The sequence below is a fragment of the Leucopleurus acutus genome, assembly GCF_964270905.1.
Source record: "Leucopleurus acutus genome assembly, chromosome: 21".
Lineage (NCBI taxonomy): Eukaryota > Metazoa > Chordata > Mammalia > Artiodactyla > Delphinidae > Leucopleurus > Leucopleurus acutus.
In genome coordinates this window covers 9,194,932-9,214,966 of record NC_139163.1, presented here as the reverse complement: position 1 = coordinate 9,214,966, position 20,035 = coordinate 9,194,932, and the positions used below count along the sequence as shown (strand labels likewise).

General features: G+C 39.4%; 1 protein-coding gene across 1 annotated transcript in view; it reads right to left on the bottom strand.

Moving 5' to 3' along the window:
- Positions 1 to 20,035, bottom strand: part of CSMD1 (CUB and Sushi multiple domains 1) — a gene marked incomplete at its 3' end in the record, with an annotated part of 1,744,596 nt that overhangs the window by 475,724 nt on the left and 1,248,837 nt on the right. The window contains exon 9 of the mRNA XM_082863948.1: positions 893 to 1,017. Coding sequence (XP_082720074.1) covers positions 893 to 1,017 — 125 coding nt within the window. The remainder of the gene's footprint in view (positions 1 to 892; positions 1,018 to 20,035) is intronic.

Sequence of the window (20,035 nt, the reverse complement as noted above, 5' to 3'; positions counted from 1 at the left end):
TTGTACCTTTTTACAACTGGAACATTTTAAAATAAAAATTTATGAATCCATTCACTTGAAAAAGACTATAAGGAGGGATAAGATATTCTTATATATGAAACTATATAAGAATATACTTTTTATTCCTTGTTCAACTTAGTACCTTTTTTCTTCTTCCTTTAAAACTACCAATTTGCATAATTTTTTATGGCCAAAATGCAAACAAAACAAAATACCTAGTTTTTCTTTTAATTTTATTGATTCTTCCTTAGTAAAATAGCCAAAACAGTTTTCTGCTGGGATCACTATGGCTTCTATACTTCTGGTAGAATTCTTCACGTACTTCACAGAAGCAACAAATACATACTTTGGCCTCACTGAAGAAGATGGTGATAATGCAGTATTTTGCTCTTCTATGTCCAAGATTAGTTTAATATGATTTAATAATAAAACGATGGCTTCAGATCATGTTAACAAACTCCCTTTATCACTGATACTATCAAAACCCAAGAACTCAACTTCACTACTATTGCAAAGTGAGAATTTTTAGATATGCAGGGACATGCATAAAGTTTTCCAAAGCATCTGGTTATGTAACATATTTTCATACATATGCAAACTGTGTATACAGATAGATAGATACCAAGTTATATCGAGTATGTGTGTGTGTTTGAATGATTAGATTTGCTCATGTATTTCCTGAAATTTAAAAACCACAAATATCTCTGGAAATGTTTGCCTGCTAAAAAATTTCAAAAAATATTTCTTGTTTACCTACATCACTATGAAAGCATAAATCATCACCACGTTTTGCTCTGCCTATACACAGTGCTTTGCACTTAAATCGTTCAGAAAAGCATGCCAAATCCGAGGAAAGAGAGAACCTGGGCAGACGCAATCATACAGGCCTTACCTCGGCAAATGGGCCGGTGGTCACTCCACGCAGCCAGAGTCTCCGTGACTCTCTGACACGTTATGCTCTTGGATCCCTGGAGCACGTAATTGTCCTCACAGGAGAACTGTACATTTGCACCAACCCTGAGCAATTACAAAACCAAAAACAACCCGAATTACTCATGGAAGACTTCTTAAAAAAAATCATCACAGTGCTGCTACTGTGTTATGCCCTCAAAACGATATTAAACATTAAGTGATCCATTAGTAATTATTCACAGATACAACCCTCTAATGCAGCACAAGGCCTGGATTCAAATTTCCGTTCTGCCAACTTCTGCTAAATAAATATATGATCCTTAAGGTATCTTCTCTAAAATTAAGACAATGACAAAGGTGGCAGGACCATGTGTTGTGGATTAAGTAAGAAAATGCATGTGAAAGAAGTGAACCCTGGAAACAAAACAAAGTTGGATGTCATTCCACATGGATAAATATCTTACCAAAAAAAAGACCGAAAACGCCTGGGTTAAGAAAATGTCTCAGTACACAGAAAGACAAGTGCTGTATGATTCCACTTATATGAGGTATCAAAAACAGTCAAATTTATAAAATCAAAGACTGGAATGGTGGTTGCCAGGGGCTGGGGGGAAGAGGGGAAGGGAGGAAGGGGGGAAATGGGAAATTATTAATTCAAAGGTATAAAGTTTAAGTTAAGTAATATAAATAATTTCTAGAGATCTGCTATACATCATTATACCTATAGTCAACAGTAATGTACACTTAAAAAATTTAAAGAGGGCTTCCCTGGTGGCGCAGTGGTTGAGAGTCCGCCTGCCGATGCAGGGGACACGGGTTTGTGCCCCGGTCTGGGAAGATCCCACATGCCGCAGAGCGGCTGGGCCTGTGAGCCATGGCCGCTGAGCCTGCGCGTCCGGAGCCTGTGCTCCGCAACGGGAGAGGCCACAACGTGAGAGGCCCGCGTACCGCAAAAAAAAAAAATTTTAAAGAGATAAATCTCATGTTAAGTGTTATCACCGTCATCATCAAACTTGCTTGAAATGAAAAACAAGGAAAAAAATGTCTCAGTAAAGAATTTATCATTGCAAACATTAATCATATTATATTCAGACAGAGGTCAGTGCTATTATATTTCAGAAATACATCTTATAGGAAAAGAATAATTTGATTTACAAAAAAGCAATCCATCCAGCCTAGAGTTAGATGAAAAACTGCTTTGGCTCCAGAGCTGCCTCTGAAAACATGAAGCCCTAAGGTTGTAAGCAGTAACGAAACGTGACTGCAGAATCACAAACCAACAGGTGCATGAGAAGATGTGAGAGGCATACATCAGGTCTGAGCACACCCAATCACTTCCTTCTAAGCCTGTTGTCTGGCACTGAGTTGAGTGCAGCATTATTTTATTATCTGACAAGCCTATTGTTACAAGAGGAAATTCTACCTGTGTCTTCCATTTGACAAACCCTGACGTTGACGTTGACAAAAATGGGAATGAAAGAGAGTCTTTGAGAGAAAATATGCATAGTTGCCCGTGTTATGTGTAAAGTTATTAATAGATAAAAGATAAGGAAAAAAATAAACAAATGCTTTCCTTTCCTGCTTATTGAAAAAGTCTAACCTGCAATATCACAGTGAACATTATTCCAGTAACATTACAACAGCATTTCCCACACTTTTGTATAACACTCTCGGAGGATCATCACAGATGTCTATAAAAATCATGGAATCAATTTGAAAAATTCTGGATTAAACAAAATTAAGCATCTTTCTTTTCTAAAGGGGACTTTCAGTTTACTAAAATTTAATATGCAAAATGTGTTTCACCTACTTAAGAGAACGTAAAGTATGTAGAATTTTCCAAATTTATCTGGTCAGGAAGCCCTTTTGCACTAAGTATCCAGGGCAACTAGAATTCTATGAAAGTAACCTGCAACTTTACCAAATTCACTGATGAGCTCTAGTAGTTTTCTGGTGGTGTCTTTAGGATTTTCTATGTATAGTATCATGTCATCTGCAAACAGTGACAGTTTAACTTCTTTTCCAATTTGGATTCCTTTTATTTCTTTTTCTTCTCTGATTGCCGTAGCTAGGACTTCCAAAACTATGTTGAATAAAAGTGGCGAGAGTGGACATCCTTGTCTTGTTCCTGATCTTACAGGAAATGCTTTCAGCTTTTCACTGTTTAGTATGATGTTAGCTGTAGGTTTGTCATATATGTCCTTTATTATGTTGAGGTATGTTCCCTTTATGCCCACTTTCTGGAGAGTTTTAATCATAAATGAGTGTTGAAAATATTTGCAAATGATGTGACCAACAAGGGATTAGTCTCCAAAATTTACAAACAGCTCATGCGGCTTAATATCATCAAAACAAACAACCCAATCAAAAAATGGGCAGAAGCCCTAAATAGACATTTCTCCAAAGAAGACATACAGATGACCAAAAGGCACATGAAAAGATGTTCAACATCACAAATTACTAGAGAAATCCAAATCAAAACTACAATGAGGTATCACCTCACACCAGTCAAAATGGGTATCATCAAAAAATCCACAACAATAAATGCTGGAGAGGGTGTAGAGAGAAGGGAACCCTCCTACACTGTTGGTAGGAATGTAAATTGGTACAGCCACTATGGAGAACATTACGGAGGTTTCTTAAAAACTGAAAATAGAGCTACTATATGACTCCTGGGCATATATCAGGAGAAAAACATGGTTCGAAAAGATACATGCACTCCAATGTCCATTGCAGCACTGTTTACAATAGCCAAGACATGGAAGCAACCTAGATGTCCACTGACAGAGGAACGGATAAAGAAGATGTGGTACATACATACAATGGAGTATTACTCAGCCATTAAAAAGAAAGAAATAATGCCATTTGCAGCAACATGGATTGTCATACTGAGTGAAGTCAGTCAGACAGAGAAAGAGAAATATCGTATGATATAGCTTATATGCAGATCTAAAAAGAAATGATACAAATGAACTTATTTACAAAACAGAAACAGACTCATGGACTTTGAGACTGAACTTACAGTTACCATGGGGGAAGGGTGGGGGAAGGGATGGTTAGGGAGGTGGGGACTGACATGTACACACTGCTGTATTTAACATGGATAACCAAACAAGGACCTTCTCTATATATAGCACAGGGAACTCTGCTCAATGTTATGTGGCAGCCTGGATGAGAGGGGACTTTGGGGGAGAATGGATACGTGTATATATATGGCTGAGTCGCTTTGCCGTGCACCTGAAACTATCACAACATTGTTAATTGGCTATACTCCAATATAAAATAGAAAGTTTAAAAAAAAATTCTATGGAAGTAATTTTGAGAAACACTGTGTTATAAAGACATAATATGTATCATTTTTGAAAGGGAAAAGTGGAAAAACCAAAATGTAAACATAATTCTCATTTTCATTGTTAGTCATAGCAGTTATTTAAAACAGCTATACTTTTTAGACATATACATCATAATTTCATTGGCCTTTGGTCTTTGTTTAAATTTCCGGAACCACATTGAATAAATGAAGTAAATCTGAATATTTGGTTTGAAAACAACTATTATATCTCCGTGTTCTCTATTCCAGGCCCCAATCTTCAGTTCTCTTTGTTTACCTAAATTTCAGTTTTCATACTTTTCATCATTCTTTCAATATATTTTTATTGAATATCCACTGTGTGCCACACTCTACTCCAGGTACTAAATATGCAGAAATTCATAAGACCGACAAAGTCCCAATCTCATGGAGATAACATTCTAGTTAAGGGAGGACAAAAAACCAAACAAACAAATCAAATGAGAAGAAAATGAAAGTGTTTTTAAGTACTGTGAACAAAATACACCAAATGATGTGATTAATAACGGGTTAGGGAGAGTCGGGATTTAAGAATCCTTCAGCATTTTTTATGATCCTCTCAAACTAAGGTGCTAGTATCGCACATAATTTCTAGGCATGGTCAAACATAAAGGAAGGAAAATGAGATTATTGCTTCCCTCTGGCAACCACTTACTTCAGTTACCAAAGCCTATCATTCATAGTTTTGATGGAGTGTACTCCATTCCAACAAAATGTCTATCTTTTTCATACAGGCTGTTCATACATCCGATCAACTTCCTTTAGGTATTCTTAGTGAACTGTGTTAACTTTTACTACTCTATCTCATTTCTGGCAATATATTATAGATTTATCATCCAAAATTAGAGAAAATATGGGCAGTGTTGTTTTTTGGAAACCATGAGAAATATGAATGACTATATTATCTCATATATATTTGAATGAATACATTTCTACAAAAATGAGCAAAATATATAGCGATATAGAGAAGAAAAAAGCTTGATACAAAATTGTTACCCCAGATAACAGTTATCTATATAAGTATCAGAATCTGTATATCAGGAAAATTAGGCATAAAACTATTTTTAGCGTGGTAACAGAATCACAAGTACACTTTTGTTTCTATACTGCAATAATCGTAGTACTTCTGATTTTATTAAAAGTTAAATTTTTAAATATTTTAAAATCCTACTATTAGATTGCCCCATTTGCTCTCACTCATTGAGACAGAACTCTCTCACACCTAACAGAGTTCACACTCTCCTCAGATTTCCAGCAGACAAAAACTACAGAAGCCTCTTCTACTGCAGAAGGTAGAAGACTCTTCCTAATGTTCCATAATCACTGTAGTATATCACAGAAGATCTAGTCCAGAAATCTCCATCTGGGTTCTGGGGAAATCAGTCCTCAGTATGGACAGAGTCTGATATGGAACTCATTCCTTAATTTCTGTCCTGAAACCTTTTGACAAATGACTGGAAATAACAGTTGATAAAATAGTGAGGCTTCTCTACTTTCAAAGCATTAAAATTATTAACAAGAGCAACCTCTTAGCTTGATGGCAGTTTGGAAAACAGAGCCACTGATGGGTAAACTCATTCCCAAGAGTGAAGATGAGGAGTAGTCTCTGCATTGAGATGAACAGGGTTGAGCTTGAAACTGATGATGATCCAACTTCTAATTTATTATTTCAAACTTTTGTTTTGGTTTTATCTAGCACTTGAATCAGTTCAATTTAAAATCCATGCACACTGTCAGCTTCAAATATATAATAAACTAAGCTTTTATTTATGATTTGATTTTATGATTACTATGTTTGAAGGCACATGTATAACATTAGGAAGTTTAATTTGGTTTTCTGGAAAGCACTCAGAAGAAAATAACAGAAAAAAAGAAATTAGTATCTTCCCATTGGCAATTAAACTTAGAACACCTAAGAATTATTTTGTCATACAATTTTGACAATTGTTAGTAGCTGGAAATTGTCAAAAATAACAGAAAACTGATTTTGTATAAGATCAAGATAAATTGTGTATTGATAATAAATATCCAAATGGCAAATTTTAAGTTAAATAGTTGAAGCAGAATAATTTGGTGTTTTAAATATAATAGAACAGAATAGAAAAAAACACACTTTTCACTTCTTCAGTGCTTAGCACTTCCGAAAGGCTTGTCATTCAAAGTCTGAATTATGAAGACATTCCATTTGTCACCATCTACTTGACTTTACCTATAGTTTGAAGAGACTTTCTAGGTGAATGAACTATTTCTAAATATGGGTTTCCTAGAGAATGGCTATTTGTGCATTTATTTAAGATTGGTAGTATAATTATTTCTAAGAAACCCCACACACAAAGTAACTTAAAGATTAAACTAGAATCCAAAATAGGATGTGGAATGATTTAGCTGTGATGTGTAACTATCCATTAATTCAGAGATGACTCTGACCTACCTGAGTGGCTAGATGGGCAGATCCCACCTGTTACCTCAATCCATGCTGGCTGGTGTTGACTGAATCTATTGAAGCAACTAGTTTCCCCATTTAGAATTTTCTAAATGGATAAATAGACTGATAGATTGATATAGACGATACATAGATAGATATCTGTCTCTTGGTTAAAAAAATCCAGCTCAAACAACATACTTAAAGATTCATAAATACAAAAAACTGGATACTATTTTTAGGCATCAGGGGTAGGCATTTACACATTTTGCATCTGCAGCAAAAAGGAGAAACACATTATATTATACTGTTTTCACATTTAAGCAACAGAAAGCACAAAAATTAGAGCAAAAAACTTTCTTTAGAACTAAGTTGAAGTCAGGATTTGCTGTATTTCTCTTTGTAAAGTGAACACAAATGACATGGGGAAATTATATCTGGAACCACACTGTACCAGAGGTATAGATATCTTGCTTAACTATTTTTTTTATGTATAAAAAGGCAACAACTGAAATTTTAATAAATTTTCAAAGATTTTGTGTGGGTCATCAAGAGAATTTAGAATCCCTGGAAACCCAAGACACAAAGGTCACCTAGGCTTCCTCACCAGATTTTTTTTTTTTTAACATCTTTATTGGAGTACAATTGCTTTACAGTGGTGTGTTAGTTTCTGCTTTATAACAAAGCGAATCAGCTATACATATACATATACCTCCATATCTCCTCCCTCTTGCTTAACTATTTTTTGAGAAGCACTGGAGCCATGTGGCAGGATAATATGTGAAGTGGTAAATGTGTGTGTGTGTGTGTGTGTGTGTGTGTGTGTGTGTGTGTGTGTGTGTGTGTGTGTGTGTGTGTGTGTGTGTGTGTGTGTGTGTGTGTGTGTAGGCACAAGGATTCACACCTGTGATTTTTCTCCTGTATTTTACTTACACCCTGAGGATGCTGATACTGGCATAGCACGAAGTAAAATTATAGGTGTCTAAATACAGAAGTGTCCTCCAGGTGTGTGAAATATGTTTAAAGGAGCAGTGATAATACATTGCTCCCCATTCCTCATTCCTCACTATGAAACATAAAAGTAAAGCAAAACACAAGGCCAAGCTGAGGCAGGTGTCAGGTGTCAGGGCTGTGGAATGCAGTGCCCTGGTATCTGCAGCACCCTGGACCAGGAAGCAAGTTGGGTGAGGCAGTGGAACAAGATAGGGCCCCGCCCAGGGCAGTGTGTGGGCCCCCAGGGCTAACACAGACCCGTTCCCCTTTCCCAGCTGTGACCCTATGGACAAGTCTGTGTCTAACGGCACAGCCTCTCTAAAGAAGAAAAGGCAGCATGGGAGCCTACGACTAGGAGGTGGAGTCCCTGGGCCCTCGAGTGACACAGCAAGTCGTCCCCAGGATGCTCATGCCTCTTGAATGTTGGCTGTGGTTGGTGGAAAGGAAGCCCCAGACTCAGAAACATCTCCTCTCCAGGAAGAGGATGCGCACCCGGCCAGGGGCCGGGGACGATCAGGACAGGGATCCGAGGGGCAGGGATAAGGCGGGGAAGCCACGCCCACTCCCCACCATTGAAATGAGGGCCTTTCCCTAAGCCCTGGCATGACATCATCAGCAGAGGGGGAACGGGAAGTGAACAGCTGACTAAACCTGATAGACTAAGAAATCACAGATTTCAAAAACTTTTAAGAGTAAATAAATACAATTTTCTGACTCAGACTAAATGGGGATATTGAAAAAGAAATTAATTACAGCCCCAGTACAAAGAAGATTACGTTTTGCACCTCTGAATTCATGGGCCTGTAATTAAACCGCTCACAAGCACTGAAGCTGACTCTGCAAACAATAATCACTCTTCTTAGCATATACAAGCCCCCCCACCCTCCCCATCTCTGCCGCTCCCTCCTCCTCCTTCTCCCTCCCTCTCTCATCTGTCTCTCTCTTCCTCTTCCTCCTTCTTACTTCTTTCTCATTAAAAAATATTTACTTCCCATAAATAAAATTAGTTATACAGGTAGCTTCCGGAAGTAGATGTTAAAGCTTCCAGAAAACTGTAGTAGGAAGAATTTGAAGGTATTTTTGTAACTTTGGAAGAAAAGAAATGACACTTGATACAAGAAAAGAAATGAGAAGAAAACTGTCAGGAACACTTCCAATGTTCTTCAACATCTTTAGTACATTTGGACTCAAGTCCTCCTTCTACAAATAAAATATCCCCACTGCCTTAAACAGTGCCTGGCATATCACAGGCACTCGAAAATACATGCTGAACAAGCGGAGAAAGACAAGTCACTTTCCTGGGGCTACATGTGTCAATCTGTCAGTAAAATGGGCCTGAGAAATAACGGTAGCAGAGAAATCCATCTACTCTTCATCCTCTTTACCAGCCTTTATTACAGCTCACCTGCATTGGTTCACAACTGGTTATGGTCAGGCTTTTAAGAACGAGGTGCCCTGCTAGTCATAAGGATGTACTGATGAACTACTGGGGGCAGGAAATACTTCATCCAACAACCACTGGGCAATGAGGTAAAGAAATATAAATTACTATGGGAAAAATGATTCTGCCCTCAGTGAAAAGGTAAAACAATGACATTGCCAGAAACTGAAATTTGGGTTGGGTCTTAAAAGATCCATATAGTTTACTTACTTTTCTCAAAATGAGTATCTGTGTTCTAGAGTGAAACCCACCATAGAAAGCCCTGTTGGTGTCAAAGTTGGTGATCTGTTCAGGGAACTGCAAGTAGCCTGGTTTGTCCAGAACAGTATTTTCCAATTCCTGTTCCAAAGAGGGGCCCATTCCTTCCTGCTCCAGAGTTTTTTCCCCTTTAGACTTGGGGATTTGGGGTCCTCTCCTGATTCACCCCTTCTCCTTTCCCTCTCTTTGAGGTACAGGTTAGCTCTTTTACTACTCCACAAAATGTTTCTTTTGAGAAATATTAACCTAAAGCCCAGAAGTAGGAAGGGTATGGGGCTTGGAAAAGGCCACACAGAGAGGCAGTTCCCAGGAGCAAGGGTCCCTGAGGGAAACCATCATGTTTCACTCACCTTGAAATCTCTCACAGCCTCCAGCAGAGTTTATTGCGCTTATGATATCCCTGAGATAGATGTTTGTAGAATGATTGCACAGGACAAACAGGAGACAAAGGCATGAATTCAGATCATCTCCTAAATGTGCAACCGGCCACCACAGTGCAAGGCTGCAGGGAGTAAATCCCAACAGCAGCATGTGAAACCCATCTCTGCAGCCACCTTGCAAGTGCGTGTCTGTTATTACATGCCTCTATTTCAAAAGAAGCTGTTTTAGATAACCTCACTGATTCTCTGACAAATGAGTCGTACTCCACTCGGGAAAGGAACTTTGATACTGAACCGTATGTTCTCCACTAATGGCAAGACTGGTCCTAATACATTCGATTGATTTCAGGCTACAAAGACGGTCCAAGTAAACTGGCCCTTCACTCCTAAGACGTCGTCAGATTGTACAGTTTGCACAGCCTTCCAGACGATGGCATCACCAGAGAGATGCATGTGCAGCTGCTGTGAATATCGCAATGCCTATTACCGCCCTTTTGATTTTCACACATAATGTGTCATTTCTGGGTCATTTTTTCTTCTTATAGTGACAATTTTTAGACTCATCTCCTCAAGCCTGAAGGCAATTTAGTACCACTAAGAATGCATTAGATGGATCTCTTTAGCCTAAGGAAATAATCTAATATTTCATAGGATTTTTAGATATTGTACTTTAATAATAGCACAACAAAGACCCCAACCGCGATCAGAATACAAGCAACATTAACGCCGTGAATGGGGCTTCAAATGACCAGCAATCTTCAGACTCTGAGAGCTCTCAGATGTGCAGCATTTAGAAGAATGTGTGAATTTTCCCACGAGGAAATTTAATTTGCATCTTCTGAGTATACCATAAGTTCATGGGGATCCACTATTTAGCAAAACAAGAGGGGTGTTTTTGTCTGACCAAGTAGAAATATTAAATCCTCAGATTCACACCCACCCATTCATACAGAGGCAGAAGCCACTACTGCACTACTTCTGGAAGGAACAGGTGGGCAGGGAGAGGGGATTCAAGTAAGCCTGGACCCGCATCAAGGCTCTAGGAGAAGCTGATCCAGCACTCCCTTCTCCCATCTCAGTTCATCTCTCTGTGGCCCCTCAGCCCCTGCCTGACAATCTCCTGATGCCCTGGAAACAGTGGCCTCTACACCTTTCTTTCACTTGACATTTGGAAGCCAAAGAGGACCCCGCAGACTCTGGGCCTTGAGTTGTTTTATGGGCTGTTCTCTTTCCTCTGCAGGTCCAGTGAGAGAGCCTGGGAGCTTCTCAGATGGAGGGAGGGGAGAGCGCCTGCAGCCTGTGGACAGCTCCAGCCTCCGCCAGGAGGGTGAGCAGGGCTGGAGGGCAGGACACACCAGCAACGACTGTTTGTTTTCTATGGTGAACAGGCCCGGGGAGTGGCGGGAGTGGCAGGGGCTAGCCAGGCAGGGAGGGAAACAGTAGCATTAACCATGTGCTCGTAACAGGCATTCATCCAGGGCCCCAGGATGAGTCATCACTGGAGGTGCCTCAACCCCACTTTGAGAAAAACAAGACTCAGAGGGTCAACTGCTCCAGATCATGCAATACATGGATTCAAACTGTCTTTTTTTCTTACTCTGAAACTTATCACCTATACTTGTGATTGAGCAGAAAACAACTGCAAATACAGAGAGGCTGCACAGCAACAATTTTCCTCTAGGCTTGTATCTACTCTGTGCAAAGCCTTCCAATATTCTGAATCATCCTGCCCTCCTTGTTACAACAAAGTGATGGACTGACAATGGAAAGATCCAGGACAGACAAGGCAACCCGAGCCAGGGCTGGTGCGTGTGTAGCAGGTGCTGGACACACAGGGTGCTCCAGGCTTGCACGCGCCCTCCCCGTCTCCCCATCTGGGCCTTGTTCTGCCCCTGTGGCCAGGCAGCCACATCCCAGGTGCTGCTGCTGACCACAGCCATGGGTCTGGGGGCTCCTGACAGAAAGGAGCCCCCTCACCCAGGTGCTGGCTGGGCCGAGCATGCCAGTGCTCTGGGTTCCATAGCAGCTGCTTGGAAACGTGGTGACTATGGCCCTGAAATATGGAGACGCTCTGGGGACATTCCTGCCCAGTGGGAAACAGCGCTGGAGGGGTTGCAGTGAACAGCGAGGCCCCAGCAGTGCCCCCAGGCTGTTAAGGCACCTGTGAGACTGAGCCAGCCGGCTGGTTACTAAGTGTGAACGGCTTCCCTTCTATTCGCCATCCCTACCTTCTGGGCTTACTGCCATTTCCCTCCCTCCTGCTTCCCTGGGATTGAACTGCCCCTAACACTTCTTACCTTGGGCTGATTTCTAGGGAATTCCAAATAAAGTGGGGAACCTGAGTCGATGATCAGCCTCCAGCCAAGCCCCAAGACCTAGAGAAAGTATCTGCACCTGGTAGGCCAGATGTTTAAATCGCTGTCAGTAAAACACAGCTCAGCTAGAACAGGAGCCTGTGTTCTTCCTGATTTCTCCTCTTCTCCTCTCATGCTCCTCAAAGCCCTAAATACACCTTCTCTGTTTCTCAGCAAACCTCCTCTCTCTATCATCTGCCCCACTTCAACCCAATATGGAAATGTCTTATTACAATTTCTTCTCCTCCGTCTCACATTAATACTGGGTCATTCCCAGAAATGATGTCTCATATTACCTAACACATTTAGCACTGTAAGTAGGACCAAGCCAATCTGAGAAAAGGGCAGATGAGGGATCCTGGGAAAAGCAGAAAAGATGTCTCGGGGCAGGTGAGGCTAAAATCACACCAAGCCGTGTAGGTGTATAGAATCAAACCGTAAACACCACCTGCACAGATGGATGTGCCTCGCTTCCTCTCATACCATTTTCTCTGTGCAGCTATGGGTTTGTTGGTTGCTGCGTTTGCTTTAACCTCCTTTCGTTTAGGCTCAGCCCTTAATGTTTATTTTCACCTCTACGGAAGAGAGGCAGGAAGGGTTCTTCCACCTCAGGGTCTCTGCACGTGCTTCCGTCTGCCTGGACTGCCCCCACCCCACTATTCTGCATGGTGGGATGGGGGCAGTCCTTCTCATCTTTTGAGCTCAGCTCTGAAGTTATCTCCCCAGAGCCTTTCCCTGCTATTCTGTCTACAACAGAGGAATCCCTTTCCTGATCCTTCTTTGTTTCTCCTTTTATCTCAGGAGCACGTCACAGTTCTAAGGGCTCGGCTCATTTTGCTTAAGGAAACCAATGAATTAGTAAATACAAGGATGGGCTCCTCAATCTCCCTACCCATGGCCCCAGGTAGTGATCTGCGTTTTCTCTTCCCCTCTTCCTTTGGGAACAAAGACTACAAGTAGCGAAGCACAGCTGTGTGGCTGCCCTCACTTCCCTGGACCCAGCCCTCCCAGCATGTGCCCTGCTGCTCTCTACAAGGTGGTCCTTCCCACTGGCCCAAGAATCTCCTGCTCCTTTTCTCTTGTCTGTTATCCAAGTCTGCTCTGAGCAAGATCTGATGAACTGTCGCCACACCAGACTATGCAATGGGACCCGATGGTGATGCCTTGCCCTCCCAGAGGGAGTCCACTTCATCAGAGCAAGAAGCTGCACAGCAAAGTCTTGGTCCCTAGGATCCCCCCACAGCAAAGCCGCGGGAGCTCCACCCTGAGGGCACCCTCTCTGCTTCCCACGAAGGGCAGTGTTGGTTCTAGTTCTTACTGAACTCTTAACAGAAGTCTGCTCTGTAAAGAGAGCTGAGGAATTAATTTAAAAACACACATAAAAAACTGTAGATGGCATCAGTAGGCTAAGAACCGACAAATCCTCATTTCCTCATCTTCCCACATGCCTGTCACCTGACTTTCTCCCCCCACTTTTACAAATAGGAAGATTAGGGAGCCCTCCGGGTGGAATTTAGGAAGGTGGTGCAAAAAGAATGCAACTGACAGGTAAAGGGCGCAGACTGGTTTTATCAATATACTGACCTTAGTCAAATCCAAAAACTACCTAACAAATTACCCTCTCTACTAACTAGCTAGCTACCATAGAATATAAATAAGGAAACATAGAAAGTCTCTAAACCAGCAATTCTCAGCAAGGGTCAAGTGCATCAGAACTGAAAGGGAGCCTCATAGAAGTTGTGTAAAATCTTATTAGACTACGGCAAAAACATGACCAAGAGACACAGAGCTTTATAGCTCTGACGGACCACAGAAATCATCATCATCTATTTCTGCCCATTCTTTTACAGATGAGGAAGCCAAGAAACAGAGAAACAAACTGTGTTAAAGAAGGTCATTTTAAAGAGTGTTAATATTTAAAGGATCCCTAAAATCCCATTTCTGATGGTCATGATAATATGGGTTATTGAAAAAAATCAACTATTGCATTTTGAAATTAAGAAATTGATGTATGCTTCAATATCAATGAACAATTCTCCCAGACAGCTATTTAAATGGATATTATATTTTGACAAAAATTAATTTACTATTACAGATACTTTAAAGACTGGGAGAGAGAGGAAGAATATTCCATGAATTGTACTCGGTGGATTCTTTATCAGAAACAGCTTTAGCCACATAAATGAGATCTGAAACATTCCCAGTGTGCCCTTTTTCAAAGGGACGTAAAGGTTTCAAATAGTGTGAACAGAAAAATACTGGTTGTGGTATTTCATTAAGTAGTTCTTAAAAATACAGTCAATGCTCCTTGAAAGAGCAGTAGTCACTGGCAAATATCTTTGCTAGACTACTTCAGTTTCCTAGTAATAGTGAAAGTGAAGTGCTTGCATTCAGTAAAAGGCATAGAAAAGCGTTATGTTCCTTAAATATTTTTCAAATTCTAAAAACACTTTGGAGCCTGTCAGGGGACTTTGGTGCTGAAAATCCAAATGCAGGGTGTTAGGAAAGGTCTACACTCACCAACCTGTTTTATTGATATGGAGACCCTAGCAGGGATGTTGTCGCCCTCACCTTGTTTCTTCCACTTGTGCAGGTGAGTAAAGAAATCATTTACAGACCCAACCCTGCATCCAGAAATAAGCTAATGCTTGGGTTCCAAAAAAATAAAAGACAGTTAGTTCTTTGACTGTTCCCCTGGGAACACTGAGTGCAAAGGGATTATGTCATAGGAGGTGAATCTTTTCCAACAGGAAACTAGCTTGAGTGTTTTTTAAATTTCCTGTTGCTCCCATTATAGTTCCCAAATTTTGCTTATTAACAAAATATGGACTTAATTCGAACTTTAAAACATTTTTAACTTGTTTATTTATTTATTATTTATTTCATTTAACTTGTTTATTTTTTTCTAGCTCTGTTGAGATATAATTGAGATATAATTGACTTATAACATTGTCTAAGTTTAAGGTATATAGTATGATGATTTGATACATGTATATATTGTGAAATAATCACTATAATAATGTTATATATAATAATGTTAGCTAATGTATCCATCACCTCACATAGTTACCATTTTTTTGTATGCGGTGAGAAGTTTTAAGATCTACCCTCTCACAACTGTCAAGTATACAATAAAACATTGTTACGTATCATCACCATGCCATATGCTAGACCCCAAAACTTGGATCCTTTTATTAGTCAACTGATTATTTCTTTATTTGATGGGGAAAAAATCAGGCTAAATAATACAATAATCTCTTAATAACAGTAATAATGAAATCTATATTTTCCTCCTGTTATTATGATTAGCAATGATGTACACAAACTATCTAGCAAATAGTAGGGATTCAGTGCCTAATACAGAATATAGAAGAAAAAAGTAGTAGCTTATTTCTCTGTAATAATTATATTCCTGAAAATTTACCTGTAAATCAAAATTTTGCATATCAAAACAACACTTACCATTGCCTTACAATATGTAAATATACATGCATTTCTTATATAAAATAGAAGGAAATGACTTAAGAAATATTTACTGAACACTCGCTATGAGCTGAGAACTACGCTGGGCACTGGGAATGAAACAATGAACAGAACCAAGTCCACTCCTTACAGAGCTTACATGCCTGTGGGAGAAAGAGCACAAACCTGTGTTATGTGTAGTGAGTTAACACTGTAAACACAGGCAGGTATAGTATCTTGGGTCCTGCTCAGTGCTGGGAAGCAAAAGTAAAGCAAGGAAAGCATAGAGGGAGTGAGGGGTGAATGAAAAGCGTGTTTCAGAGACTATGTTCAGGAAGAGGCACTGGCACCAAGACTGGAAGGAAGGGAAGGCTGGATCATTATAAGATCTGGGTCATCCACGATCAGCATTTAGTAAAATATCTCTTATGCTATTATTATATATTGTGAGGATGGACAGTATCAACACATCATGGAAAACATAAATAAATAGAATCATAGAAATAAAGAGCTAAAGGGGAGAACTGATATTAATCAGTTATAATATCAGAATTTCAATTGATACATCTGCTCCAACTTTAAAGTATAATTCAATTTTTCCATTATAGCAAGTGGAAAAAAATAGAAAGCAAGAAAAACATTCCAACAAGCCAAGAAAGCAGGTGTATGTACATGATGGAGGGAAGGAGAGCCCCCTCCCCACCCAGATACCTCTCCACCATTCTCCCCATCCACGGAGAAGACTATGTTCTCTCACTGACACCCTGAACATAGCAACAATAAAGCCTTCAGTAGCTTACAATTTACCCGTGTTTCCCTCATTCCTCCATCATTTAAAAAATAATTCAATAAGGAAATAATAATTAATTCAATAATTAATTCAATAAGGAAAATAACACCATACTTATTTCCTGGTTTATACACAATCTCTAAGTACAGTTCTTAAATATTTTCACGTAAGAAGAGGCAGGTAGCTCTGTTGTCAGTGAGACTGAACTACAACAGAGAAGTAATAAAACGCACCACAGCAATATTTTCATAGATGTACATAAAATCATCATTGTGTCACAAGAGAAAGAACACAGTTGAAGGTGGGAATTAGCAGAAATGAGCATCAGTTTATCAAGAGACTTGGGTTATAGATTTTTTTCTGTCTCTCACTGATTGTGTAGTTTTCCATTATGTATCTCAGTTTCCCCTTCCACCTGGCACCTCTTAACTTCATAAAGTGTATTATGCAAGATGCCTTGGGGAAAAAAGGGGGTCTAAGACATAGCAACAAAAGTTATTAACTTGAATGGTGATACACAAATGTCAATAATATAAGTTAAATATTTAGTTGTGAAGTCATAACTATCACTCTTTCAACTCCCAAATTCCATTTTGAGCACAGGTCATGTTTTAAGAAAATGTCCTTGATCTATTCTCTGACCAAGGGTGTTAAAACTTAATTGGTTTAGCGGAGTACTAATGAGGCTATGATGGTACATCCCTAGGGATAGGCTTGTTAGCTTCAATTTAATGCAATTCAACAAAAAAATAGTGTCTACCCTGTGGTGGGCACAGTAATGAGAAATGAGATAAATAATCCTTCCTCTTTCCTTCAGGACCTCATGGTCTAACATGACAGAAACACACATCTAACATAAATATATGTTTCTATCATTCTAAGATGAGTCTAAGATGATAGAAACATAAATGGGTGTCACAAACACTAAAGTGCTGGGAAAAGTTGAAATAATGGGATGAAGCAAGGCAGGAATGTCCTGCAAATAGAAGCCACCTGTGCAGGTGGAGAAGGGCAGAGAAGACTGGGATACACAGCACCTAATAAAAAATAAATCCTAGGGAGGACCATGGAGCATCTGCCAGTACTTCCCAAGTTGGCCTCTCCAGGCTGCTCATCTGTTCTGTACTAGCCTGCCCTACCCTACTTGTGTCTCTGAGAACAACCATCATGAGAACAACTGAGAATAACCATCATGGGTGGTGTAGGTGGGGCAGGAAGGAAAACCATCCTTGGTGAACAATGTGACTGGGGATGGAAAGCAGGAAGACAGACCCTGAGGGTACAGTGGCTAGTCTGAAGAGGAGGGAGTTTTAGGATAGGTACTGCAGCTCATCTAAGTCTAGGGTTGCTGCTAAATGGGGTTTGGCTATGAAGGTTACTGAGGGAAGTTCATATGAAAGAAAAGGAGAGACATCGGGAGGTCCCTATTACATATTACATACGATAAAAGATCTTAATGATATATCTTAGGATTCTAAATGTACATAAAGAATCTGTAACATGTGAATGTATGTAGTGTTTATATAAATATATAATATTTATCTAATATATATGAAGAAAAGTGTAAGGTCTCGCAGTGAGTAGCATGGCTGCTGCTAGCCAATCAGAATGAGACACCCCTCTCAGTAATCAGTTAGGACAAGTTATCCCTCGTGCTGAGGAGAGGCAACCCCAGGCTGAAAGGCATGGCTTTGAACACTGGGCCTCAAGGTCGGATTTCAACCGTATCTTGACTCCTCACTTGGCTGCTTTGTGATGTCCACACACTGCACACCTCTCTCCAGGGGTCCTGCATGATAGGTGTGAAACCATTTAATTATTGTCATTTTCCTTATTACAAACCACTAAAGTCAAACCTTATTATAAAGTTTGAGGTCAATAAGATCCAGTTTCAAATCTCAGCTCTAACCATGATTGGATACCTTATTATGTTGAAATTCTGAATTTCAACAGCTGTATTTGCAAAATGGGAATAATTATATCTGCCTGTACATAGGCTATATATCCTACTAGCATAGGAAACAGATGAATAATAAATGCCAGTATCAATCCATAAACTCTCCATCTCTACTCCAACTCCATCCCTTATATATTTGTATTTGAATTGCTCCATCAATCTATTCATTAATATTCAGTACTAATGAATACACTCTGTCTTTAAGAGAGCAACTGATGGTGAAGAAAATTGTCAGAAAATTGTCCATGGATTGATCTAAATTCAAATAAGAAAGCTTTGTATTTTAGGCTTCATTTATTTAGAATTCTTTATAGATAATACTGGAATGAATATTTAGATTTTCTAGGGAAAACAAAAGATCTCCAAAGAAACAAGAATAATAGTATAAATAAAATCAGATGAGGAATATTTTACCAACCTAATAAAGTATACTCTTTTCAAACAAAAACTGCCCCAAATTACACATAATTACAGTGCTAACTACAAATGAATTCCATCCACTCATCTTGACAATGTTGGTTATTAGTTTGGATTATATGTTAGTCATTCATTTTGATTATAAGAATTTAGAAAGAACTGAATTGCCTTTCATTAAAACCAGTCTCAAAAAGACTTTAAACAGTTAAGAACATCCCCTTTCTCTGTTTAAAACATGAACGTTTACAGTGAGCTTATCATATGCTAGGCACATCCACATGTCATTTCAACTAATGGGCCTAAGATACCTTTCCATAATGATGAAAATCAGAATGCTCTCCCGCTAAGATCACGAATAAGTCAAGAATGTCTCACCAATTCTATTCAACCTTGTAATAGAGGTCCTAGACAGTTCCTCCAGGAAAGAAAAATAAATAAAATACATTCAGATTGAAAAGAAAAAATAAAACTGTCTTTATTTGCAGTTGACAGGATCATCTAGGAAGAAAGTCCTATGAAAAAAAAGTTGTAGGAACTATAAAAAAAGTTCCTAAAACTAGCTTATCACAGTTCTGTATATATACATATAGGTATACACACACTGTACACTCATAGATGGCAAAATAATAATATTTACATTTTAATGTAATTTTATAGAAAATTTGATCTTTATATTATATTATTCAATTGCCATAAACTTGGGAGACATGTAAACAGCATAGAGATTCCCCAGAAAACTAAGAAAGTGAAAGATTGAAAGTCTCAGCTGAGATATTCTGTCCCTTTCTTGACTTGTCATGCACACACCCAGCTGGATTTCCCCCCAGACACATCAACACAGCCCCAATGGCCAATGCTTATCCTGAGTTAAACAGCTGCAGGAATAAGGCTGTTATAAGAATGAGATAGAGTAAAGGCCAGCATATTCACCTCAGATACTAATAAAATCTTCTTTTCTTGCCCTCGTGCTAAACAGATACTGGCCCTGAATGTTTCTGAATTCCTTGCTAACTTTTGAAGATTAAACAGTTTCTCTGGCTCTCTTTACCATACGATGCAATTTGAACAGTTTGCACAGTCAGACAAAATTTAATTTGCTTTGTTTTAAAACAGAGCTCTGCCACACAGACCAAGGAGGTTTCTGAGTTTCAGGGATGACAGAGTGCTGGATGGGCAATCTCCTCATACACAAGTGCCTTTGACAAACACCCTTTGAGTTCCTTTGCACCAGGCACTATTCCAGTCACTGATGAGGCAGAGACAATAAGATACTATCCCTGTCCTGCAGAAGCTTAAGTTG